This window comes from Oncorhynchus kisutch, linkage group LG3 (assembly GCF_002021735.2).
Source record: "Oncorhynchus kisutch isolate 150728-3 linkage group LG3, Okis_V2, whole genome shotgun sequence".
Taxonomy (NCBI): domain Eukaryota; kingdom Metazoa; phylum Chordata; class Actinopteri; order Salmoniformes; family Salmonidae; genus Oncorhynchus; species Oncorhynchus kisutch.
The window spans coordinates 19898211-19924483 of NC_034176.2; the positions used below are offsets into that span (position 1 = coordinate 19898211).

Here is a 26273-nt window from a genome sequence, read left to right on the forward strand (position 1 = left end):
GCAACATGGAGCCTTATCTGGCAGTGAAACAGTTAATTCAGCCTTATTTACTGCCTTAAAAAAACAATTGCTGATATGGCTGACTTGTTTAAACAAATGTTGCTTCTACTGACAATTGAGATGTATAAACTATGTCATAAAGGAACGATGAGTGGATAAGAGGCAATCCGTAATTTCAATTAAAACAAACATTAATGAGCGTGCTAAGACGGACATAGTCAATATAACTATTTGTTCAGCACACGGGCCACTAACAGCTTACTACACAACATACACTTAGTATTACTTTCTTAGCTACAGTATACATACAGTGTGTTAGGAAAGTATTTAGACCACTTTACTTTTTTCACATTTTGTTACGTTACAGCAGGTTATCATCAACGATCTCTTGGTACTTTGCTCCGTTCCTCTTTCCCTCGATCCTGACTCGTCTCCCAGTCCCTACTGCTGAATAACATCCCCACAGCATGATGCTGCCACCACCATGCTTCACCGTTGGGATGGTACCAGGTTTCTTCCAGACATGACGCTTGGCATTCAGGCAAAAGAGTTCAATCTTGGTTTCATCAGCCCAGAGAATCTTGTTTCTCTTGGTCTGAGTGTCCTTTAGGTGCCTTTTGGCAAACTTCAAGCGGGCTGTCATGTGCCTTTTACTGAGGAGAGGCTTCGGGTCTTGCCAGTCTACCATAAAAGCCTGATTGGTGGAGTGCTGCAGAGATGGTTGTCCTTCTGGAAGGTTCTCCCAGCTCCACAGAGGAACTCTGGAGCTCTGTGACCATTGGGTTCTTGGTCACCTCTCTGACCAAAACACTTCTCCCCCAATTGCTCAGTTTGGCCAGGTGGCCAGCTCTAGGAAGAGTCTTGATGGTTCCAAACTTCTTCCATTTAAGAATGATGGAGGCCACTGTGTTCTTGGGGACCTTCAACACTGCAAAAATGTTTAGCTACCCTTCCCCAGATCTGTGCCTCTCCACAATCCTGTCTCTGAGCTCTACAGACAATTCCTTCGACCTCATGGCTTGGTTTTTGCTCTGACATGCACTGTCAACTGTGGGACCTTATATAGACAGGTGTGTGCATTTCCAAATCATTTTCAATCAATTGAATTTCCCACAGGTAGACTCCAATCAAGTTGTAGAAACATCTCAAGGATGATCAATGGAGACAGGATGCACCTGAGCTCAATATCTAGTCTCAAAGCAAAGGAACTGAAAACCTTTGTAAATAACGTATTTCTGTTTTTTATCTTTAATACATATGCAAACATTTCTAAAGAACTGTTTTCGCTTTGTCAATTTAGAATAAGTCTGTAACATAACTAAATGTGGAAAAAGTCAAGGGGTCTGAATACTTTCCGAATGCATTGTATCTCACTGGCAAATTCCATAATTTATTACAACCAGAGTGGCGCAGTGTTCTAAGGCACTGCACCTCAGTGCAAGCTATGTCTCTGCAGTCCATGTTTCGAATCCAGGCTGAATCACATCCGATTGGGATTCCCATAGGGCGGCGCACAATTGGCCCAGCGTTGCTGGATTAGGTCGTCGTTGTTTAATTAAAACCTCTTTGGGCTAGGGGGCAGTCTTTTCACGTCCGGATGAAAAGCGTGCCCAAAGTAAACTGCCTTTTTCTCAGGCCCAAAAGCTAGGATATGCATATCATTGGTAGATTGAGATAGAAAACACTCTAAAGTTTCTAAAACTTATTTGGCAGGCGAAACCCCGAGGACAAACCATCCAGGAAAGAGAAATGTTGAGATCACTGTGTTTTCAATTGTTTTTCTATGGGGAACTAGATTTATGAGGCACCTGGTTGCAGTTTCTATGGCTTCCACTAGATGTCAACAGTCTTTTGAAATTGGTTTATGTTTTTCCTTTGAGAAAGAAAGAAGTAGCCCTTTCCTTTCTGAATGTCAAGCCAAGTGTACTTTTATGTTTGGTGTGAGCGACCTGGAACTCGCTCCACTTTCATTTTATCCGCTATTGAACACTGTCTTAAATTGTATCGATTATTTAAGGTTAAAATACCTAAAGTTGGATTAGGAAAGTTGTTTGCAATGTTTGGACCAAGTTTACAGGTAACTTATTAGATACTTTGTAGTCATGTTGGGCGAGTTGGAACCGGTGTATTTTCTGAATCAAACTCACCAAATAAATGGACATTTTGGGGATATAACGAAGGAATTTATCGAACAAAAGGACCATTTGTGATGTTTCTGGGACATATTGGAGTGCCAACAGAGGAAGATCTTCAAAGGTAAGGCATGAATTATATCGTTATTTCTGACTTTAGTGTCGCACTGCCCGGGTTGAAAAATGTTTGTCATGCATTTGTATGCGGGGTGCCTTCATCAGATAATCGCATGGTTTGCTTTCGCCGTAAAGCCTTTTTGAAATCTGACATGGTGGCTGGATTAACAAGAAGTTAACCTTTATTTTTATTTATTACACTTGTGATTTCATGAAAGTTAAATATTTATAATAATTTAATTTGAATTTGGCGCTCTGCCATTTCACCGGATGTTGTCAAATCGATCCCGCTAAAGGGATTTGATCCCTAAGAAGTTTTAACTGACTTGCCTAGTTAAATAAAACAATATTGTAAAAAATTCCACAAATTATGCAGCAGCATATAAGCCATTTTTGGACTCACCTTGTTGTGCTGTGCTCACCTGAACAAGAAGGTGGCGAAGTGGTCCTTCTTGTGGGCAGATTTTTTCATAAAACTTTGTCAACAAAGTCTTGCATTCTCTGTATGTATGGTGCTTTCAAGACATCTGGGAACTCTGAAAAAAGCAAGGTTGAATTTTGACATCAGCGATCTTCAGGTCAGAGCTCTAGAAAGAGGCCAGAGTTCCCGACTTGGAGTTGGATGACCATTCAAAATGTATTTTCCCAGTCTGAGCTTGTTTTTTTCAGAGTTCCCAGTTGTCTTAAACTTACTGGAGTCTGAGATTTCTCAGTTCTGAGTTTCCAGTTGTTTTGAACACGGCAGAAGTCATGTTGGATTGACAGCATGGCCAATATATTCAACCTTTTCTGGCCCATAGTGTTGCATGTGAATGTTTTTCCTTTTAAGCTTGAAAAAGAGACCCTTAAAACCAGACTAGGACCACACACCCTCTCCACCGAATAGCAGGGGAAGCAAAATAGTGATTGCTTTGCAACGCTTGCAGTTAGACACTGATTCCTTCCAAACCACTCATTGTTGAATTTGTGATTTCCAACTTGTTGTGTAATGTTTATGTCCAATGCCCGATGAGCACCGACAAGTTTTATCTATAATTTCTCTTCATTATTTCTCTTCATATGACAAGGATTAAAAATGATTTGCCAGTAGGTTGTCGACGTGATTCATAAGGACAACTGCTTGTCTAGCTAAGATTTTGAAAGTATGTTGTTGACATGATCAGTCCAATCAAAGCTACAGTAGACTTGATTTGACGTCATTTTATTTATGGCCAATGACCTTGAGCCTTCTTGGATGGGCACATCTAATCTACATCTATGGTAGCGCCCAAGGGGGCATGAACTTTCTAGCTCTCCCTGTAGATTTTGCGGTGATGTAGTGTCCCCATGAGTGACAGAACACTGAGCCAATAACGGCGCAACTAGAGAAGATTACCAACCCCTATGCTCTGTATTTTCCAATGGCTGCCCTTCCACCCCAGAAAGCACTGAGCTAGGCTAAAACAGCTGCATTTTGAAGCTGCCTTACTCAAGAAGGCAAACAAATATACTATTTGTATGTGGCTTATTAACTCAATGTTTTTTTTTTGTTTTTTTTTTTTGCAAACTGATATGTGACACGTATTAATGCCAAAATAACATGCAAAACAAGCAACAAACATAAAAGAAAATATATACAGTGCATTCGGAAAGTGTTCAGACTTTTTAAACATTTTGTTACATTACAGCCTTATTCTAAAATTTATTAAATTGTTGTTTTTCCCCTCATCAATCTACACACAATAAATAGCCCATATAATGACAAAGCCAAATCATTTTTTTTCCCATTGTTGTAAATTTATAAAAAATTTAAAACTGAAATATCACATTTACATAAGTATTCAGACCCTTTACTCAGTACTTTGTTGAAGCACCTTGGGCAGTGATTACAGCCTCGAGTCTTCTTGGGTATGACGCTACTAGCTTGACACACCTGTATTTGGAGAGTTTCTCCTATTCTTCTCTGCAGATCCTCTCAAGCTCTGTATGGGGAGCATTTCTTCACAGCTATTTTCAGGTCTCTCCAGAGATGTTCGATCCGGTTCAAGTCCAGGCTTTGGCTGGGCCACTCAAGGACATTCAGAGACTTGTTCCCGAAGCCACTCCTGTGTTGTCTTGGCTGTGTGTGTAGGGTTGTTGTCCTGTTGGAAGGTGAACCTTCGCCCCAGTCTGAGGTTCTGAGCACTCTGGAGCAGGTTTTCTTCAAGGATATCTCTGTACTGTGCTCCGTTCATCTTTCTCTCGATCCTGACTAGTCTCCTTGTCCCTGCCACTGAAAACATCCCCACAACATGATGCTGCCACCCCCATGCTTCACTGTAGGGATGGTGCCATGTTTCCTCCATACGTGAAGCTTGGCATTCAGGCCAAAGAGTTCAATTTTAATTTCAATCAGACCAAAGAATATTGTTTCTCATGGTCTGAGAATCTTTAGGCGCCTTTTGGCAAACTCCAAGTAGAGTGCTGCAGAGATGGTTGTCCTTCTGGAATGTGCTCCCATCTCCACAGAGGAATTCTGGAGCTCTGTCAAAGTGACCATCGGGTTCTTGGTCACCTCCCTGACCAAGGCCCTTCTCCCCCGATTGCTCAGTTTGACCGGACGGCCAACTCTAGGAAGAATCTTGGTGGTTCCAAACTACTTCCATTTAAGAATGATAGAGGCCTTGGTGACCTTTAATTCTGCAGATATTTTTTAGTACCCTTTCCTAGATCTGTGCCTCGACACAATCCTGTCTCGGAGCTATGCGGACAATTCCTTCGACCTCATGGCTTGGTTTTTGCTCTGACATGCACTGTCAACTGTGGGACCTTATATAGACAGGTGTGTGCCTTTCCAAATCATGTCCAATCAATTGAATTTACCACAGCCACAGGTGGACTCCAATCAAGTTGTAGAAACAAGGATGATCGATAGGAAACAGGATGCACCTGATTTCAATTTTGAGTCTCATAGCAAAGGGTCTGAATACTTATGTAAATAAGGTTTTTCTGTTTTTTACTGTGTCCTGGTTATAAATTTGCAAACATTTCTAAAAACCTGTTTTCGCTTCGTCATTATGGGGTATTGTGTGTAGATTACTGTTACTGAGAACTTGTTTTTATTTAATACATTTTATAATAAGGCTGTAATGTAACAAAATGTGGAAAAAGTCAAGGAGTCTGAATACTTTCCAAATGCACTGTACATAGCTAAATAGGTTGGGCTCAAAATACTGAATGACAGGTCGCCACTGAGCCTATATCCCCGGTATAGCCCCCGTCTCCCCTAATCTGCATCAGATAATGTGCTCTTACTGTAAATGAACTGCTTATCACGGAATGTTTCAGAGATATCAAGTTACAGACTGGCAAAATCTGGTACTGCACAGTCAAACAACCAAGCAACAATAATGAGAGCCTCTGGTTATTTTCCTGTGTTTGGTCTGGACTGGGTTCTCACCTGCAGCAAACCGCACCATGGTAGCTTACGAATGGAATCGGACCGAGATCACTTGGGAGCGCACTAAACAACGCACCATGGTTCGCTCAAAAAGTGTGATCTCGGCCTAATTCAATTCGAACAACAGCTGCAGTTTTGAACGCAGTCTGGACCAAACACAGAAAAAGAACGCTAGTCCCGCATTATTATTGGTTGTTTGACTGCGAGCATTTGATGAAATCCATGCAGCATCATAACTTGAAATCTCTTACATGTTGTGAGTAGCAGGGCATTTTTGAGCGCATGTTATACAGATCAGGGATATAGGCTACTGAATATAGCCTATTAATGTCGCAGTTAAAGCGGCTATTGCGCTCTTTCCTGGCGCATGCTGTTGGAAGACCAAAGCGAAAGCAATATGATGATTGGGAGACACAAGTGATGCTTTATGATAATAAAAAATGGATTTAAGGTGAGTATTTTTGTCCAATAAACAAATGACTTGCATGGAAACATGTTTTTGTTTGGGCATTTTAGTTCGTTTGACATTTGGCAACGTGAAACCAATTAAAAAATAAATAAATACAATGTAACAAATTGCCGAACTCTGATACAAACTATAGCTTAAAACAGTACGAAAATGTATGCACTCACAACTTTAAATCGCTCTGGATAAGATCGTCTGCTAAATTACTAAAATGTAAGAATTGTGTGAAAACGCATTACTATATGTTTGTTTGGAACGTAGGCTATCTGGGACAACTATTATAGATTGCAGATAGGCCTGTATGAAAACAAAGATGCATGCCAATAGAGAGAAATAGTAATGGCGTCTTTTTGTAGGCACTAACTCTGCCATGGTTCGTTGAACAAAGCCTATGAGTAAAACCAATGGCGTTTTTGTAGGGGGGTTTGATAATCGACGAAAATAAGGTATGTGGTAAACACGGGAAGTTTATGAGATCTTATACGTTTTGTTAAATGAGACAATATTCATTAACTAACGTCACTTTTTGTACATTTTGAATAATTGATGTAATGATAAAAAACACAAATGCATCATAATTCATAAAGGTCATGTTAACTGACTGCTATTATCTCGTACAACAAAAACGTATAAGATCTACTGAGACCGTATTTTCGGTGTTTAACCTATTCCATAACCCTATTCTTTCCCCATTCATTTTCCTATAAGGATGACTGAACGAACCAGATACGGTATTAGGACTACAAACTGGGGAGCTCTATAGCTGTAGCCTAATCTTCGAGGAACTTGGCCCTCTTAACTGCAATGGCGCACGAGTTCATACTCAGTTCACGGAAGAGAACATTCTGTTCTACAGTCGCACGTGGAAACACACAGGGAGGCGGTGTTGGTTAGAATAACATGTTAGAGCGTACCAACGTGATATGCTGTCGGTAAGGGGTGTAGCGGCAATAACAGACATCCAATGACGTGTTTATGGGCAATGGAGAATTCCAGTGCAGACTGTAGATTCAGGCGACAGCCTATGGTCACGACGTCTTCCCACACTCGTATAGCCTATATCCTGTTATAGGCTATACTAGGCCACCAGACATGGGTGTGTTGGGGGGGCTATAATTTAATTCTGATATTAGGCTAGGTCCAAGGCATAGTCTAACCGAAGTCTAACCGGGTTGGGGTAGAATATAATAAGCCTCAAGCCTAATTAAACCAGGCACGTGCCTATCACGGTGGGGATTGTAGCAACATATTCTCTCCTGACAAGTGGCAACACTGTTTATTTTTTCTTCGAACTGTGTCCTGGTGAGCTCGGAGAAAGGGGTTTACATTTGGAGAGGCTCTTGTTACAAGCAGCCTCATTGGCTGATTTCTCCTACCTCTCAGGTCCTGGACTTCAGGCTATGTATGCATTTGCAGATGGGTATGCCATAGTTGTAACAGAGAAATGTATTATCAGAAACTCAAGTAGAGCAACATTGAAATTAGTGAGTTCCCTTGAGAGTAAAATGACAAACTACTGAAACATCATGAAGACACGCGGTGGTTATAATAGGCTATGCAAGGTTAGTAGATTCACATGTAGCCTATAGCTTGTGTTGGTAAATTAAAATAGAATGATTATTAGGCTATACGCTGAGTGAACAAAACATTAGGTACATCTTCCTAATATTGAATTGCACCTCCTTTTGCTATAAGGGATCAGTCTCTCATGGAAAGAGAATGTGTTCCAAATGTTTTGTACACTCAGTGTATAACCCTGAGCTAAGAAAATAACCCCAAAAGTTCAAAGTAGGCTACAGTTCGGGATTTGGGAAGCTGTTCAATAGTATTGTAGTGACCTTAACACAACACCTAGTGACCTCGTCAAGAGGTTCGGGCCTTAAGGTGTTGGCTTGACAGTAGCTGGACCAATCAAGTCCTAATTGGGGCTACACCTCGAATTCGCTACAGTATTTATAATTCTTTATATTTTCCCAATGATTCTTGAAGAATGTAATCCATAAATGCCTCATGAGTTTAGCATAAAACAGGGTCAGAACTATGTCTACGTCATGGATCTAGTTAGTACTTGCATCTTGAGCGCTGGATATTCCCAAATAAATGTAACTTTTTAATTGTCATGTGAGGCTATAGGCTACGCTGGAGAGAAACACACTTACATTTAACGGGAAAAAAAGAATCGTTTTTCTCAAAGAGACGTGTTCGGTGCTGAAGAAATGTGTTACGGAAATGAGCTAGAGGAATTGTGTTGCAATGCGCCTTGTCTTAACCCTTGAAAAAGAACACTCGCACAGTCTGGTCAACAATGATGTGTGGCATGACAGAAACAGTCCCCCTTTTCATATTGTTCATCCAGTGATTGGCCGACCATCCCTTCCATCAATGAATATGAACGAGCTATTCCAAGTTGTGTGTACAAAAAATACGTCACCTCTACTCGTAGCCAATTGCAGCCCTGTTTTATTATGACACCCTGGGATTCCGCGAATTTGTTTCTTGGAGTTGGGAACAGCTTCATGCTGTAAAATAGGACAAGTTGACGCATTTGCGAGGAGAGAAAGAAGACAGCAGAACCTACAACACTATTCCAGGACCGTATTAATTATTTACAGGCTACAGAGGAGTAAATCAAACATCAATATAATTATCTAGTTAGTAGCCTAGTTACCAAAGAGCGTTTATTTGATCCGTTTCTGTAAAATAGTATTATTTTGAGACACAAAGACGACACATGTGAAACTGAAAACCACATGTTTCCTAAAATCCCTGTGGTGTGAAGATAACCCACCTGATAAATTACAAGGAGAGTCCATTTATCAAAGGCAAAAATATCAGCATCCGTTTAGGGAACATATTTTTGTCACCGGTTAAATAAATAAAGGCTTCGGCAATGTCGGAGGTTGATCTCGCTGCTGAGTGTTTAGTCTCCATCGCTAACCGCCGGCCACCGGAGGACCGCTGTCCCGATGCCAAACCGAAAGAAGACATGTCGAAAGAGAACCAAGAAAACAGGACTTTGTTAATGGTGGCGATGATTTTGCTCGACCTGAACAACTGTAACCAGATAACACGCAGTGAGACATGTGGTGGGGGTAGTAGATGTCTGGGCCAAAGTGATGCCAGCAGCATGGTTAACGGATCCCTGTGCGGTCACAGGGTGAGCGGGGACACAGCAAGGGCGCAACATACCTCGACAGAAAAGCAGTCACGGAACAAGAAGGCTGTGATTGTGCATGTGTCCTCAGAGAAGAGACATTGTTGCCCGTTCAGCGGCTGTGGGAAGATGTATGGCAAGTCTTCCCACCTTAAAGCCCACCTTAGAGTGCACACTGGTAAGTGTTGTAAAGGTTAGGCTACATAGATACATACATACATAGAAGTAAACTAGATAGTCTATACTGGTATATAGCCTAGCTCTGTATGCCCACACTGGCGCAGAGATTATTGAGAACATAACTTTGACCAGTCAGTTTTTCAGTAGAACATTGCAAAATGATATGGCTCTCATAGTTTGTACTAAAGACAATTCGATTTAGTGTATTCTAGAAACTAGATAACCATCGTGCCTAGCTCTGTAGTATGTGTGCGTGTTGTACATAACTCAACTTATACATGAACTGTCTTCCTGTGTGTTTTTAATGCGGAGGTGTGTCCATGGGCAGAGAGGTGTGTGCGCAAAGGGCGGCGTGATTCTTGTTGACACCATAGAGAATCATAGAGGCCTCTAGTGACCAAAAGGCAGTATTAGCATTGGCAGCGCAATTGAGGGCTTCCACCACTTTAACCAACTGGGTGGGACTTCCGACTTCATTGGCTGATCCCTCCCGATGACCCTGTTGGAGTCATGTCCAAACAGGTCGTCAGGAGGGATCAGCCAATCATGACGAACAAAATGTACTACTTCAAAATGGAGATTGCCTCAATGGAGCTGTTCATGTTGTCACAGATGCTATAATGGCACGGATACAAAGATGAGTCCTCAATCTCTCACAATGGTTGACACAAATTGTTGAGCAAGAAATGAGAACAGTGTGCATAGTAGTACAGAAACTGACTTCCTAGACATGTAGATACGGCACATAGAGTGGAGGTGTTATAATACCCATAACACCTAGTGGTTTTGGGACTTTCAGGGACTTGTAGTCTTGCATGTTTACTTTGATGCTAATTTGCATTTTTGAATATGACAGTAAATAAATAGAGCTGAATATATTGATTAAAGACACCTTGTCCTAGAGAGATTTACACGGTTATCGAAATGTAACGTAAGCCAACACGAAACACAGCCCTTATTTTAAGTGTTTCTAAAATCCCCTATGGGAAAGGTGGAAAAACGATTGGAACTATTTCCATGTTTGACTGCTAGGTTTTATGGGTATTATGACTCATACTGTGGTACTCTATTCAAACTTCCACTAGGCTGCATAGGCCTTGTTCACGTGCTAGTCAGAATTAAGAAACTGAGATTTCTGACTTGCTAGTTGGTTGTAGTTCTATACGTGCCGCATTCAACCATTTACAAGTCGGGAATTTCAGAGTTCCGACTAGATTGTGAACGCGTCATTATAGACGGGTTGGTCGACAACGTCACAAAAATGATGCGTGCTCATCAAATCAAATCAAATCAAATTTATTTATATAGCCCTTCGTACATCAGCTGATATCTCAAAGTGCTGTACAGAAACCCAGCCTAAAACCCCAAACAGCAAGCAATGCAGGTGTAGAAGCACGGTGGCTAGGAAAAACTCCCTAGAAAGGCCAATACCTAGGAAGAAACCTAGAGAGGAACCAGGCTATGTGGGGTGGCCAGTCCTCTTCTGGCTGTGCCGGGTGGAGATTATAACAGAACATGGCCAAGATGTTCAAATGTTCATAAATGACCAGCATGGTCGAATAATAATAAGGCAGAACAGTTGAAACTAGAGCAGCAGCACAGTCAGGTGGAAGTTGAAACTGGAGCAGCAGCATGGCCAGGTGGACTGGGGACAGCAAGGAGTCATCATGTCAGGTAGTCCTGGGGCATGGTCCTAGGGCTCAGGTCCTCCGAGAGAGAGAAAGAAAGAGAGAAGGAGAGAATTAGAGAACGCACACTTAGATTCACACAGGACACCGAATAGGACAGGAGAAGTACTCCAGATATAACAAACTGACCCCAGCCCCCTGACACATAAACTACTGCAGCATAAATACTGGAGGCTGAGACAGGAGGGGTCAGGAGACACTGTGGCCCCATCCGAGGAGTGGATCATGGATGTGTCCGGAAGACGTACGTTGTTATGATTGTGAATGGTCCGATAGCTAGCAACAATGACAAGAAGCTGTCCTGCGGAATCGTAGGTGGCTCGTTTCAGCTCTTTGTATCTTGTTATTGATACCGTGTCTTGTTTTGAGGTGTTTTGACTAGCTAGCTAGCATTTCATTTGTACATTTGATTTATTTTCATATGAATATAAATTGTATTTGTCACATGCGCCGAATACAACAACCTTACCTTGAAATGCTTAACGTTACTTGCAGAGTTTTAAAAAAGTAAGTAAGAAAAATGAATAAACTAAAGGAAAAATAGTAACACAACAACGAGGATATATACAAGGGGTACCAGTACCGAGTCAATGTGCAGAGGTACAGTTTAGTCGAGGTAATATGTGCATGTAGGTAGGGGTAAAGTGACTATATAGATAATACCAACAACTGTAGAAATGTATTAGAGGCAACAGGTACTCATTGTTCAAATGTATTTATGTTTTCAATAAACATTTGGAGAATAAATATAGTTTGCATGTTGTCAACGGTCTAAGTAAACCCTGTCTGTTTTGCCCCATAGTTGCGCACACGTCAGTTTTGTTGCTAATCAACCAGCCTGTCTATAGCACACCATTTCAACCAAGTGTTAAGGACCTGTTACCTATGTTTAATGTGTAGCCTGGATATATTATTGTAATAAACCCACTCAAGCCCACATATTGTCCTTGGTAACCATGCAACACCCCTTCCTCTTAGATCACATATTTCACTACACTCATATTTTTGTTTCTAGACAGGCTACCTGGTCATGAAGGAATTCAACACTTGAATGAATTAGGCCCATTTGTAGTACAAATGCTATTGATCAGTCGGTATAATAATGAGCATGTAGACTCCACTCTTATAATGTTCCTGACATATAGACTCCTGACATATAGACCTGGCATGTAGACTCAACTCTTATAATGTTCCTGACATATCTATAATTTCGCATAAATGTTGATACATAGAGAACATATTATTGTTATATAGCCTTGTTATAAGAATTCAATATTATAATAGCTCTTGAGTGCTTAATGGTAAGTGATGTCTCATAACCTGAATTTTCACTCAATTGCACACCTGTAGAGATGGAATGTTAGCCAATTTGATTTATTATGAAAAATGTTGACCTTCATTCTGTCATTGAGAACTCCTCAGAATGACTCCACTTATTCCCTCTTCCTTCTCTTTGTCCTCTTGGTGGCTATGATTCTTCAGGTGAGAGGCCATTCCAGTGTACCTGGCCAGACTGCACTAAGAGGTTTTCGCGTTCGGACGAGTTGACACGCCACTACCGAACACATACGGGGGAGAAGCGCTTCACCTGCCCGCTATGTGACAAGTGTTTCATGAGGAGTGATCATCTGACCAAACACGCCCGCCGCCACGCAGGCTTTCACCCCAGCATGCTTCAGGGCCCCACAGTCAGAAGAAGCCGCTCCTCCGCCTCCTTCTCCTCCTGCGACTCTGGAGACCAGAGCCCTACTGAGGTGTGAGACACACACACGCACAACCAAAATACACTACAGGGAGGTGAAAGTAGGCTAGTTACTTTATTTACCCAATAAACAATCACACTTTTTTGGGGGGCAAAATGTTATGAAAATGTTTTGTCTACTGTGGGCCCAGTGCCCTATTGAACAGTGCCCTGTTTGTTTTGTTTGGTAATAACTGGTCTCTAGTGACCCCTAGTGGTGTGAGCAATATTATCACTGGAATGAGAAAAGCGGTATAAATCGTAGAACCATTCACCTTTTCGCTTAATATTTAATTTACTCATTCTACAAGGAATACTGTACATCAAGTAGCAATGTAATAATATATGTGAAGTATGTCATTTTTTTATTTGGACATTTTGTTTTTACACTACCAGACAATGAGAGGCCTTATGTATTAAAGTGCTCCATAATGTAATGGTATAAATCACCTTGGTAGTTGTGTGTGTGTGTGCTAGTAGTTGATAATGAATTGCCTAAATTATGGTTATGTTATAACACAAAGCAGTGCAGTGAAATTTGTGTTCCAAGTCACAGACGGGTTACTCGTACAACTGAGATAGGTGTCAAATTGCCAACTGAAACTATCCAAATAGAATGTAAAGTTGTGTGTTGCAGCTTAGATTACTATTACAACATTTGCAGTATTGCAACATTTTTTGAACTTTGTACATTATTTTTGTATTTGTATAGGGGATTGTGTAATACTTTGTGCCTTTCAGATTGAATTCATGCTCAGCATTCTTGGATGTTTTGAAGTTGTTCTAATGTTCTGAAAGTCTGAAGCTCCATCTGTCAACCTGTGGATAACTAATTTATGATAGTATTGCTCACTGTAAATACCTGTGTAGTTAATTATGTCAGATATTTTTAACATTAAAACAATTCTTTGTACATCAGTATGATCTATGTGAGGTTGTGTCATTTTATAGGGAGCCAAGATGGTGTCATCATTTTGTAGGCTAAATTTCATCCATTCTTTTTGCCCCATATGCATTTTTTTATGTAGCTAAATACATTCCAGTCAGCATGTAGGCTTACTTATTTCAACAGTGTATTCCATTACATGTTCATTGTTAGATTTCTAATGAACTTAGTACACTTACTTATTTCAACAGTGTATTCCATTACATGTTCATTGTTAGATTGCTAATGAACTTAGTACCTGCCGTCACCCTGTGAGAGAGTTTTTGCTACATTATCAATGCACCTGGCTACAGAAATGCATTTAGAAAAATTCCCCAGTATGCAGTAGACACCCCAAGCAGGTTCAGTTGGCTTTGTGTTTATTGATGTTATACACTACACAGGACAGTAACATTGTTAAATACTAGAATGTAAGTGTCTACATGAGAACACAATAGTAAAATAAATAATAATAATCACCTGTCTAACTGGAAAAAATTAAATGCGTACATTCATACTGCAAATCCCTTTAAAATACATTAGGTCATGAGACTGGCAATAAATACACACATTTTGTTTGAATATTCTTTACTTTAAGGCATACTCTAATCGCAAATCAACTCTGAGGTGGTCGAGTGAAGGACTCAGTGAGGGATTAGTACTCAAAGTTAATGATACTTATGATCCTTTGATCACTTTCCAACCAATCACGAGAGGAAAATAAACTGCATGCCACCCCCTGCTGCGTGTCTGCTCTATTGACACTATTTAGAATGATTGTGCCAATCAAGATAGCAGGAGTGGTTAGTTAGACACATTGTGGGAGGGGCATGGTAGGATGTCAACAGCCTGTATCCAAAAAGCTATCTAAAGTTGGCTTATACTTTTACTTAACAAAACCACTTGTTCCCTTTGGCCTCTACTGGGGTGAATTGTGTAAGCAAACTGGAAAAGTATTGTGTTGTAGAATGAGTCCAATGATAGAGTGCTGTATCATCCTCTTGAATAAGGGTCATCGCAGGTTAGCAATCACCTTAATCACCATACACATATTACCTTAGAACCCAAACAAACTCAAATGTGCAAGAATAACACATTCAAATGTAATAAATCAATGAAGAATGGACAAAGTAGCAGAATGTGTAAGATGTGGGAACAAACAGCCAATTCAGATACATTTCCCAATCCCTTTACAGTAGGTGCTCATCATGAATGTCATCCCTTTGCAATGCATTCATTCCTAAAAACCATAAATACCTCCAACCAGTACAATAAGAAACAGGGCAAGAGTGTCAAGGTAGACTGAATGAGTCTGCTAGACAGGCCGGTGCTAGACAACCCTGCTTTCAGGACCAAATTACAGTATCAGATACCAGATATTCATCTTTACAACACACCCCAGTACATACAATCATACAGATCCTTTAAATAAAAAGTATATAACTACAAAAATGAACTAAATAAAACGCAATAAATATGACAAAGTCAAGTAAGCAGAGCAGCTTTATCACCAGCAGTTAAGATAATATTTCCTATTTAGGGACATGAAAATGATATTTTAAATCAAATGACCTTGTTTTTATTTTTGCTTGTATTACACAATATTGACCAGGAAGAGGCATCAGAGAGGCCTAGACTAGTGTGTCTCCTCCCAGATCTCAAACACAAACAGAAGTGCATGTCCTACCATAGGAGGAAGTAATCACTGTTAGTCGTATTTTAAATGTTTTTGTTTGTCTTAATTTTCCTTTTTTTCTATTTTTTCTTTTTACATTTAACTTTCTGCCCGATAAGTTGATTATTTGTTTTCATATAATTATCATATTCTATCAATGCTCTCTGTCGCCGCTCTAATGGCAGAGTAAACTCACAGATGTGTGGGCTACTGGATTTGACAGGCGGTGGAGGAGGTGGCTTGGCAGCACATGCAGGTGGGGTTGACAGATTTGGGCAGGATCAGGTCCAGGTCTTCGTCGTCAGGGATCTCGTCCAGCCGGTAACCATCCTTCAACAGCTGGATATTCAGGTCCTGGTTGATTTGCTGCAAGGGTGGACATATGCACATGTGACTAGGGGGTATAAGGTATGGTCAGTCATGTTACTGAGGGGTGTAGGGGATGGTCAATCATGTTACTAGGGGTTGTAGGGTAAGGTCAGTTATGTTTTAAGGGGTCGTAGGGGATGGTCAGCCATGTTACTAAGGTGTTGTAGGGAATGGTCAGTCATGTTACTCAGGTGTTGTAGGGGATGGTCAGTCATGTTACTAGAGGGTGTAGGGGATGGTCAGTCATGTTACTAGAGGGTGTAGGGGATGGTCAGTCATGTTACTAGAGGGTGCAGGGGATGGTCAGTCATGTTACTAGAGGGTGTAGGTGATGGCCAGTCATGTTACCAGAGGGTGTAGGGGATGGTCAGTCATGTTACTAAGGTATTGTAGGGGATGGTCAGTCATGTTACTAGAGGGTGTAGGGGATGGTGAGTCATGTTACTAGAGGTTGTAGGGGATGATCAGTCATGTTACTAGAGGGTGTAGGGGATGGTCAGTCATGTTACTAGGGGGTGTAGGGGATGGTCAGTCATGTTACTAGAGGGTGTAGGGGATGGTCAGTCATGTTACTAGAGGGTGTAGGGGATGGTCAGTCATGTTACTAGAGGGTGTAGGGGATGGTCAGTCGTGTTACTAAGGTGTTGTAGGGGATGGTCAGTCATGTTAATAAGGGTCGTAGGGGATGGTCAGTTATGTTCTAAGGGGTCGTAGGGAATGGTCAGCCATGTTACTAAGGTGTTGTAGGGAATGGTCAGTCATGTTACTAAGGTGTTGTAGGGGATGGTCAGTCATGTTACTAGAGGGTGTAGGGGATGGTCAGTCATGTTACTAGAGGGTGTAGGGGATGGTCAGTCATGTTACTAGAGGGTGTAGGGGATGGTCAGTCATGTTACTAGAGGGTGTAGGTGATGGTCAGTCATGTTACCAGAGGGTGTAGGGGATGGTCAGTCATGTTACTAAGGTATTGTAGGGGATGGTCAGTCATGTTACTAGAGGGTGTAGGGGATGGTCAGTCATGTTACTAGGGGTGTAGGGGATGGTCAGTCATGTTACTAGAGTGTGTAGGGGATGGTCAGTCATGTTACTAGAGGGTGTAGGGGATGGTCAGTCATGTTACTAGGGGTGTAGGGGATGGTCAGTCATGTTACTAGAGGGTGTAGGGGATGGTCAGTCATGTTACTAGAGGGTGTAGGGGATGATCAGTCATGTTACTAGAGTGTGTAGGGGATGGTCAGTCATGTTACTAGAGGGTGTAGGGGATGGTCAGTCATGTTACTAGGGGTGTAGGGGATGGTCAGTCATGTTACTAGAGGGTGTGGGGGATGATCAGTCATGTTACTAGAGTGTGTAGGGGATGGTCAGTCATGTTACTAGAGGGTGTAGGGGATGGTCAGTCATGTTACTAGGGGTGTAGGGGATGGTCAGTCATGTTACTAGGGGTGTAGGGGATGGTCAGTCATGTTACTAGAGGGTGTAGGGGAATGTCACATTACTGGGGCTGCAGAAACTCTACCATAGACTTAAGACTATTAAGTAGTCTTCAAGGTGTACCCATGTAACTAAAGGCTTTTCACACGGTGAAAGCCCTAAGTAACATGACTGACGATCCCCTACACCCCTTAGTAACATGCCTGACCATCGCCTACACCCCTTTTTTATCAACTGACCTTGCTTTTATTTTCACTTGTATTACACAATAATGACCAGGAGGAATCAGAGAGGCCTAGACTAGTGTGTCTCCTCCCAGATGAGTATTCTCAGATAAGTAGTCTTCAAGGAGTACCCATGTAACTGAAGGCTAGTCATATTGTTACACTGTGAAAGCCATAATCACTGTTTTATCATAAGTTGTTGAAGTTGACTTAATTCAGCGATCATATCAGGCTTTTGAAGACAGTCTTGTTACAGTAGCTAAATGGTTTAATGACAAAGACATAAGGCTAAAATATGTAATGTAAGTGGTTTTGAGAATGGGTCAGTTGTGGTGACCTTAAATGATTAAAGGTAGCCTGAGATTTTATCCAACAGTAATCTGCATTTACTGTAATGAGGTTTGTGAAGGGAGAGAACATGAAGATTGTAAGTGTGGTGGGGATGAGTAGCAATGGCCAGGCATGACTGTAAAGTCCAGTACAGATACAACAGCTGAGACGAGACAAGACAGTTTTTATGCAGTTTTAGAACCGAGGTTTGCTTGATCTAGTTTTAGAACGTCTCATGTCAGCTGCTGGAGTTTCTAAGATTCAATATCTAAAATATTAGCTAAAGAAGAGACGTGTCCATTTAACAGTGTGCAGATGTTCTGTGTTTAGCCAAGCCGTTAGCTAGCTAGCCTACCAGACAGATAGCTATTTTGCTGCAGTTAGCTAGCCTTACTTGCTGATATTTCTCTGACAAGTCACGAAAGTCCACCCTGTTTCTGGTGCATGCATTTCACGATACTAATTTGCTACAACAACTTGTTACAACCAGAGGCAGCTTTGTTTCAAAGTACATCAGTCATTGTGATCCAGGCTGTATCACAACCGGCCGTGATTGGGAGTCCCATAGGGCGACGCACAATTGGCCCAGCGTTGTCCGGGTTAGTGTTTGGCCGGGGTAGGCCATCATTGTAAATAAGAATTTGTTCTTAATTGACTTTCCTTGTTAAATAATGGTTAAATAAATAAAAACTAAATAAATTGTAAAGAGGCACCATCACAGTGGAAACGGTCGCAACCACATGTATTGTCTTTTTGATCTGAATGCCCCTTCTTTAGGCAGCTGTTCTACAACACAAAATTCTAAAACTGGTTAGTTTTGTCTCATCTCGTTTCTCCTTATGTCGGCTGTTGTATCTGTTCCGGGCTTAGGTAGTGTTACCCAGAGTGCATAGGTACCTGGTCCCTCACACATCTCACCTCGGCTGAGGAGTATCCCGATGAGGAATATCTGGACATGTCGAAGTCATCGTCACTGCAACATAAAGGGAAGTGGATGGTCATTTACATAGATTCATGTCATCACTGTTGATCTTATATGTACATTCACCTCATGCCTGTCACAATGGCGCCCAATGGGAAGGCTGCAGTTTTACGGGCTCCTAACCAACTGTACTATTTTGTTTAGTTTTTTCGCGTTGTTTGTAACTCATTTTCTACATAATGTAGCTGCTACCGTCTCTTATGACCAAAAAGAGCTTCTGGACATCAAAACAGCGATTACTCACCTCAAACTGGTCGAAGATATTTTCTTTAATTAGTCCAACGCAAAGGATATACTGCTTCCCGGAGACCAGGCCCTCATCCTTTCATTCGCGTGAAGAAAAGACAGAAATACAGGGTGCGCAGGTCTGGGTGCCTTGTGAGAATTTGTCGACGAGTGAGTAAACCACCACTACCCTTGGTATTATTGGTCAATGTGCAATCATTGGAAAACAAACTGGACGATCTACGATTAAGACTATCCCACCAACGTGACATTAAAAACTGTAATATCTTATGTTTCACAGAGACTTGGCTGAATGACGACACAGATAATATAGAGCTGGCTGGCTTCTCCGTGTTTCGGCAGGACAGAGAAGCTACGTCTGCTAAGATGAGATACGGGGGTGTGTGTCTATTTGTCAATAACTACTGGTGAGCAATGTCTAATATTAAAGAAGTCTCACGATATTGCTCACCTGAGTTAGAATACCTAATGATAAGCTGTGGATCACCCTATCTACCAAGAGAGTTCACATCATTCGTAGCCATCTATTTACCACCACAAACCGATGCTGGCACTAAGACCACATTCAACAAGCTTTATAAGGCCATAAGCAAACAAGAAAATGCTCATCCAGAAGCGACGCTCCTAGTGGCCGAGGACTTTAATACAGGCAAATGTCACGTGCAACCAGAGGGGGAAAAAAACTCTAGACCACCTTAACTCCACACACGGAGATGCATACAAAGCTCTCCCCTGCCCTCCATTTGGCAAATCTGACCATAATTCTATTTTCCTGATTCCTGCGTACAAGCAAAAACTAAAGCAGGAAGTACCAGTGACCTGCTCAATATGGAAGTGGTCAGATGACGCGGATACTACGCTACAGGACTATTTTGCTAGCACAGACTGGAATATGTTCCGGTATTCATCCAATGGCATTGAGGAGTATACTACCTCAGTCACCAGCTTCATCAACAAGTGTATCGACAACATCGTCCCCACAGTCGATACACTACATTTTTTGTCCATTAAAATAACATCGAATTGATCCGAAATACAGTGTAGACATTGTTAATGTTGTAAATTACTATTGTAGCTGGAAACGGCTGATTTGTAATGTAATATCTACATAGGCATACAGAGGCCCATTATCAGCAACCATCACTCCTGTGTTCAATTGGCATGTTGTGTTAACTAATGTCTACACTGTATTCCTGTATTTCTGATCAATTTGATGTTATTTTAATGGACAAAAAATTTGCTTTTCTTTCAAAAACAAGTGACCCTAAACTTTTGTACAGCAATGTACATTTCCCAACCAGAAACCATGGATTACAGGCAACATCCACACCAAGCTAAAGGCTCGAGCTGCCGCTTTCAAGGAGCGGGACATTAATCCAGACGCTTATAAGAAATACTGCTATGCCCTCAGACGAACCATCAAACAGGCAAAGCGTCAATGCAGGACTAAGATTGAATCCTACTACACCCGCTCTGACGCTCGTCAGATGTGGCAGGGCTTGAAAACTATTATGGACTACAAAGGGAAACCAAACTGCGAGCTGCCCAGTGATGCGAGCCTACCAGACGAGCTAGATGCTTTTTATGCTCGCTTTGAGGCAAACAATACTGAAGCAGTGTGATCACGCTCTCTGTAGCCGATGTAAGCAAGACCTTTAAACAGGTCAACATTCACAAAGCAGCAGGGCCAGACGGATTACCAGGACGTTTACTCAAAGCATGCGCGGACCAACTGGCAAGTGTCTTCACTGACATTTTCAACCTCCCCCTGGCCGAGTCTGTAATACCTACATGTGTCAAGCAGACCACCATAGTCCCTGTACCCAAGAAAGTGAAGGTAACCTGCCTAAATGATCGCACTCTACACTGCCCTTTCCCACGTGAACAAAAGGAACACCTATGTGAGAATGCTGTTAATTGACTTTAGCTCAGCATTCAAGACCTCTTCTGGTTGTGCCGGGTGGAGATTATAACAGAACATGGCCAAGATGTTCAAATGTTCATAGATGACCAGCAGGGTCAAATAATAATAATCACAGTGGTTGTTGAGGGTGCAACAGGTCAGCACCTCAGGAGTAAATGTCCAGTACATGGCCAAGCACGACTCCAACACCATCATTAAGTTTGCGAAACAACAGCCTGATCACCGACAACAATGAGACAGCCTATAGGGAGGTCAGAGACCTGGCAGTGTGGTGCAAGGACAAAAACCTCTCCCTCAATGTGAGCAAGACGAAGGAGCTGATTGAGGACTATAAGAAAAGGAGGGCCGAACAAGCCCCCATTAACATTGATGGGACTGAAGTGGAGCGGGTTGAGAGTTTCAAGTTCCTTGGTGTCCACATCAACAACAAACTATCCAAACACACCAAGACAGTTGTGAAGAGGGCACGACAACACTTTTTCCCCCTCAGGAGACTGAAAAGATTTGGCATGGGACCCCAGATCCTCAAAAAGTCTACAGCTGCACCATCGAGAGCATCTTGACCGCAAGGCGCTACAGAGGGTAGTGTGTATTGCCCTGTACTTCACTGGGGCCAACCTGCTACCACACGGCAAGCAGTACCGGAACGCCAAGTCTAGGACCAAAATGCTCTTTAACAGCTTCTACCCCCAAGCCATAAGACTGCTGAACAACTAAACTAATCAGATGGCTACCCAAACTATTTACATTGAACCCCCCCTTTTTTTTTACACTGCTGCTACTCGCTGTTTATTATCTACGCATAGTCACTTTACAAATGACCTCGACTAACCTGTACCCCCGCACATTGACTCGGTACCCGTACCCCCTGTATATAGCCTAGTTATTGTTATGTAAATGTCTTGTGTTACTTTTTGATTGATTTTTTATATTTTTTACTTGAGTTTATTTAGTAAATATTTTATTAACTGCATTGTTGGTTAAGGGCTTGTAAGTGGGCATTTCACGGTAAGGTCTACCTGTTGTATTTGGCGCATGTGACAAATAAAATTTGATTTGATTTGATAACCTAAATACTGTATCCATGTTGGTAGGTCTGATAGTAAAGTGTGATGGTAGACACGTGACATTATGTGTGTACGATATCACCTACCTGTCTGTATCTAGGGCCACCAGGGGCTTCTCATCAGGGCTCTGGTCTAAGGAGGAGTAGCCCTTATTGGGCACCACCAGCCTGTGGAGAGGAGAGAGGGAGTGAGTGAAAAAGAGGGAAAAGGTAGAGGTGGGCAGGATAGTGAGAACACAAGAAGGAAGAGGTAGAACAGACCAGAATGAAGAGAGTGAAAGAAATTGGAGGGGTTGTATATACCAGTGAAGAGGGACATAGGGAGAAAGAAAACAATGAATGAAGGGCCAAAGGGGAGGAGGCCCCAGTCAGGACCGAGGTCAGCTCTCACCGTGTTCTGGCCATGACATTGTTCTTCTTGGGCTGCTGGTTCACTGGACTTCCTGCATTGCCATTCTTCAGTGATCCCTTCCTGGCCAGCTCTCGCTGTTTCTCTGCACATCACAAGATGTGACATCAGAGGATTGAGGATTGACAAATATAGAGGGCCACAGACACAATCCTGCCATGGCAGCTCTCAGATAACCAGTCTCCTGACACCATTCAAGTGGTCATCTGGTTTTGAGTCAAAGATGACAGACCAAGGCCATCAACAGATCCCCAGACTATACACACACAGCACATTCACACCTGGTGCAAGAACGACTCAATTCTGGCCCTAATGAACTTACTGAGTCAACTTTCTGAGTGAATTTACAGAGTAAGGTATTTTGTCATTATTCGATCTTAGCAAATCACATTACTAGACCTACAAGGCGTGGTTCCAAATGGAAAGATATAAATGGTAGCTAGTTAGCTACCTTCTAACTAAAGGGCGAAGCTTCACATAGACAAAAAATTATGATAGTATCCTAATCTGTGGGTGATGTGTCACACTTGTGGGGAAAACCTTCCCCATAAAAAAGAAAGAACACAAATACATTTTCTAAAATCTTCATGTTGCCTCACACAAGAATATGGATGGGAATAGGGGGTACATAAGTCAGGCTAATGACTGCAGCTTGCTAGGTATAACAGACCTTCTGGGCTTGGCAAGGAAATATCTGGTGTGCGGGACTAGGGCCATCCAACAGTAACAGTGACTCCCTCCCTCATCCCAGATGTTATGGGAACATTTGTTAAAAGGGGATCATGAGTAGGGTTTGCTCATCAAAGACATGTCTTTTTACAAAATTGTTACATTTAGTCATTATTTTACCATGTCATTTTCTAGACATCCCAATGAGGTGTTTCAATGTGTTTATACAGGTATGTATGCCTTTTAAGCCTTGACACTAAACCTAGCCATTGTATTGCTCCCTTCTACAGAACCTTGTATTGCTCCCTTCTACAGAACCTTGTATTGCTCCCTTCTACAGAACCTTGTATTGCTCCCTTCTACAGAACCTTGTATTGCTCCCTTCTACAGAACCTTGTATTGCTCCCTTCTACAGAACCCTGTATTGCTCCCTTCTACAGTACCTTGTATTGCTCCCTTCTACAGAACCTTGTATTGCTCCCTTCTACAGTACCTTGTATTGCTCCCTTCTACAGTATCTTGTATTGCTCCCTTCTACAGTATCTTGTATTTCTTCCCAAAACATCTTTGTATTGCTCTCCGGACATGTGACCACTGTCCAAGGTGCTGAAAACAGAGGTACTAGGTTCTGCTGAGACCTCTTACGCTCACCTATCTTCATCTGCAGAGGAGAGGGCTTGTAGTTAATAGTGACTGGCTCGCCCTCCCTCGTGTCTGAGTCTGCCTCCGAAGAAGAAGCCGTGGACGATGCCGGGTCCTGGATAGAGAGAGAGGTTCTAAATTGCATCACAGTAGTGAGAGATTGGTGTCACACGACTCACGTTCTGGGATGTTTATATGAAATTGTCTTTATGTATAGGCTAGTAAATACAATAGGCCTATTGCTATTGTATTAGAAAAATATACTTGTGAGATTTCCTGTCCGGCTCACACACACATATGCACTTTACACACACATCAAAGGTTGTCAGGTTGTCACATCTTAATTGTACACAGTCCATTCATTGACTGCCATGACACACATTACACTCACAACTCCCAAAAGCTACACCACTGCAGATACAGACAAACACTTTCGCTGAATCATGGTATTCCAGATAGGTTCCACCAAAGCAGGGGTGGGCAACATATGGCCCACGGACCAAATCCGGCCCTTCAATCTGGCCAGAGGGAGGTTTGAGTAAAAAAGGAAGACCACTCTTGAATGTCTAAAACTAGACATCAAGTATGTAGAAATTATAATGGACCTATACGTTTTAAAATAACTTCCCCTTTTCAGGCCCGCAAATTGCTTCTGATTAACAAATTGCTCAGGAAAAAATTGTGTGGCCCTCCACTGAATTTTTAAATCTAGATGTGGCCCTTAAGCCAAAATTATTGCCCACCCATGGACTTGAAAAACGAACTCGATACAGCAAACTAACATGGTCTACTGAGACACAACACTAACTATATGCCTACAGCATCTGATGCAACGAGCGGGTTTGATTCTGAGTGAAACGCCATATGCTGCCGTGGAGGGTACCGCTCCACGCAGTCACCGCATGATGAAGTAATCGAAGGGGGGATAGGCCTTACTCGCTCCGATAGGCCAGCCAATTGCTTTGTAATATTCATAAATAGCAAACAATTAAATAATAACATGATCTGTTACATACATGCCAATCCACTACCTACGATTTTTGCAATGACAGGCTTTGTCTCATTTGTTTGTCCCAAGAGCGGATGGCTCTGCGAGGTTGGGATGGTTGTTTTCGCCAAGCATCACCGATGCTCACTACGCAGCTCGATCACTTGAAAAACGGATATTGATCAAGGTCGTCTTAAATTCGCTTCTCATCGCCATAAAGCCATGCATACTCTCGTGACCTTATGGTTGCCTACCAATAATGCGACATTTTCTACATTTATCAGACAGCTAAAACAAAATGCAACAAATTAACACCAGGCCAATATCGAAATTCAACAATACATTACAGGCAAAATTGATAGCGTCAAAAATGTAGTAGCCTAGTCTAACAGTATAGGAACCGACTTTATTAGCCAATGCATTAATTTATCATCACAAGTTGTAGCCTATAAAAAACATCCCACTTACAAGCGGCTGCATCTCCGCCTGAACAGCGCTAGGCACCTGAAATCTATCTACCGGTATCTCTTCCATCATTTTGGCGAGGTGTTATTTCTACCGTTTATGCCAAGGTCATTAATAATACGGCAGCGCCGTGTGTTTTAGTGTGATCAATTATGTCTGAGATTTTCTTTTTCTCAGATTTCTATCAATCTCTGCGATTCTCCGGTTCTTTGCCTCATCCCAGCAGGCAGTATCTGTAGTGACCAGTCGGTGACTCAACCACCCACTTCCGGGTACGGATCCGTTAATCGGTCTCGCCCATAATGGTCTCGCCCGCCTTACTGCCGCTCGAGAATGAGCATAAACCTGTTCCACAATGGCCTGACAATGTGGACCAGTGATTCTTTATGACATAACTCCAATAAAGATACTACTATTTATAAACTGAGTGGTTCGAGCCCTGAATGCTGATTGGCTGACAGCCGGGGCATATCAGACCTTATTCCACCGTTATGACAAAACATGTTTTTTTACTGCTCTAATTACGTTGGTAACCAGTTTTTAATATCAATAAGGCACCTCGGTTGTTTGTGGTATATGGCTAATATATCACGGCTAAGGTCTGTATCCAGGCACTCCGAGTTGTGTCGTGATAAGAACAGCCCTTAGCAGTGGTATATTGGCCATATACCACACCCATCGTGCCTTGACGCTTAAATATAGGCTATATAAAAAATTAAATGACAAAATATATTTTATAAATCCCTTTTTATATCACAAAATAAATAACATATATTTGGCCTAAACCCCAAAGAGAAAGCAATGCATAAGCAGAAGCCCAGTGGCCAGGATGAACTCCTTAGGAAAAACCTAAAGATGAACCAGGCTCAGAGGGGTGCCAGACCTCTTCTCTAATATTACATTTTTATACAAGTTTTTTTTTAATAAAAACAAAGTGTTTCTTTATAAACATATTTAGGCCTAATTCTTTGCCGGATCACATCTATTATAGGCTGCCTATTCTTCCCAATTAAAACAACATGTTGTCGTTGC

The 26273-nt window shown here is 41.9% G+C and overlaps 2 protein-coding genes across 3 annotated transcripts; one reads left to right on the forward strand and one right to left on the reverse strand.

Moving 5' to 3' along the window:
* The first annotated feature begins 8607 nt into the window (after positions 1–8607).
* On the forward strand, positions 8608–13817 carry klf9 (Kruppel like factor 9). The gene is made up of 2 exons (XM_020469277.2): positions 8608–9465; positions 12638–13817. Exons 1-2 carry the CDS (start codon positions 9024–9026, stop codon positions 12913–12915), a joined length of 720 nt encoding a protein of 239 aa, XP_020324866.1. The 5' UTR covers positions 8608–9023; the 3' UTR covers positions 12916–13817.
* A 362-nt stretch (positions 13818–14179) lies between these two features.
* On the reverse strand, positions 14180–25634 carry LOC109876948 (protein FAM219A-like). 2 transcript variants are annotated; one of them, XM_020469292.2, is made up of 6 exons: positions 25245–25634; positions 23798–23903; positions 22460–22562; positions 22156–22236; positions 18769–18823; positions 14180–15862 (listed from the first exon to the last, which is right to left on the reverse strand). In XM_020469292.2, exons 1-6 carry the CDS (start codon positions 25311–25313, stop codon positions 15704–15706), a joined length of 573 nt encoding a protein of 190 aa, XP_020324881.1. In that variant the 5' UTR covers positions 25314–25634; the 3' UTR covers positions 14180–15703. The 2 variants fall into 2 exon arrangements, with proteins under 2 accessions (XP_020324881.1, XP_020324874.1); XM_020469285.2 differs by having other exon boundaries at positions 18748–18823; positions 25245–25609.
* Positions 25635–26273: the final 639 nt, after the last annotated feature.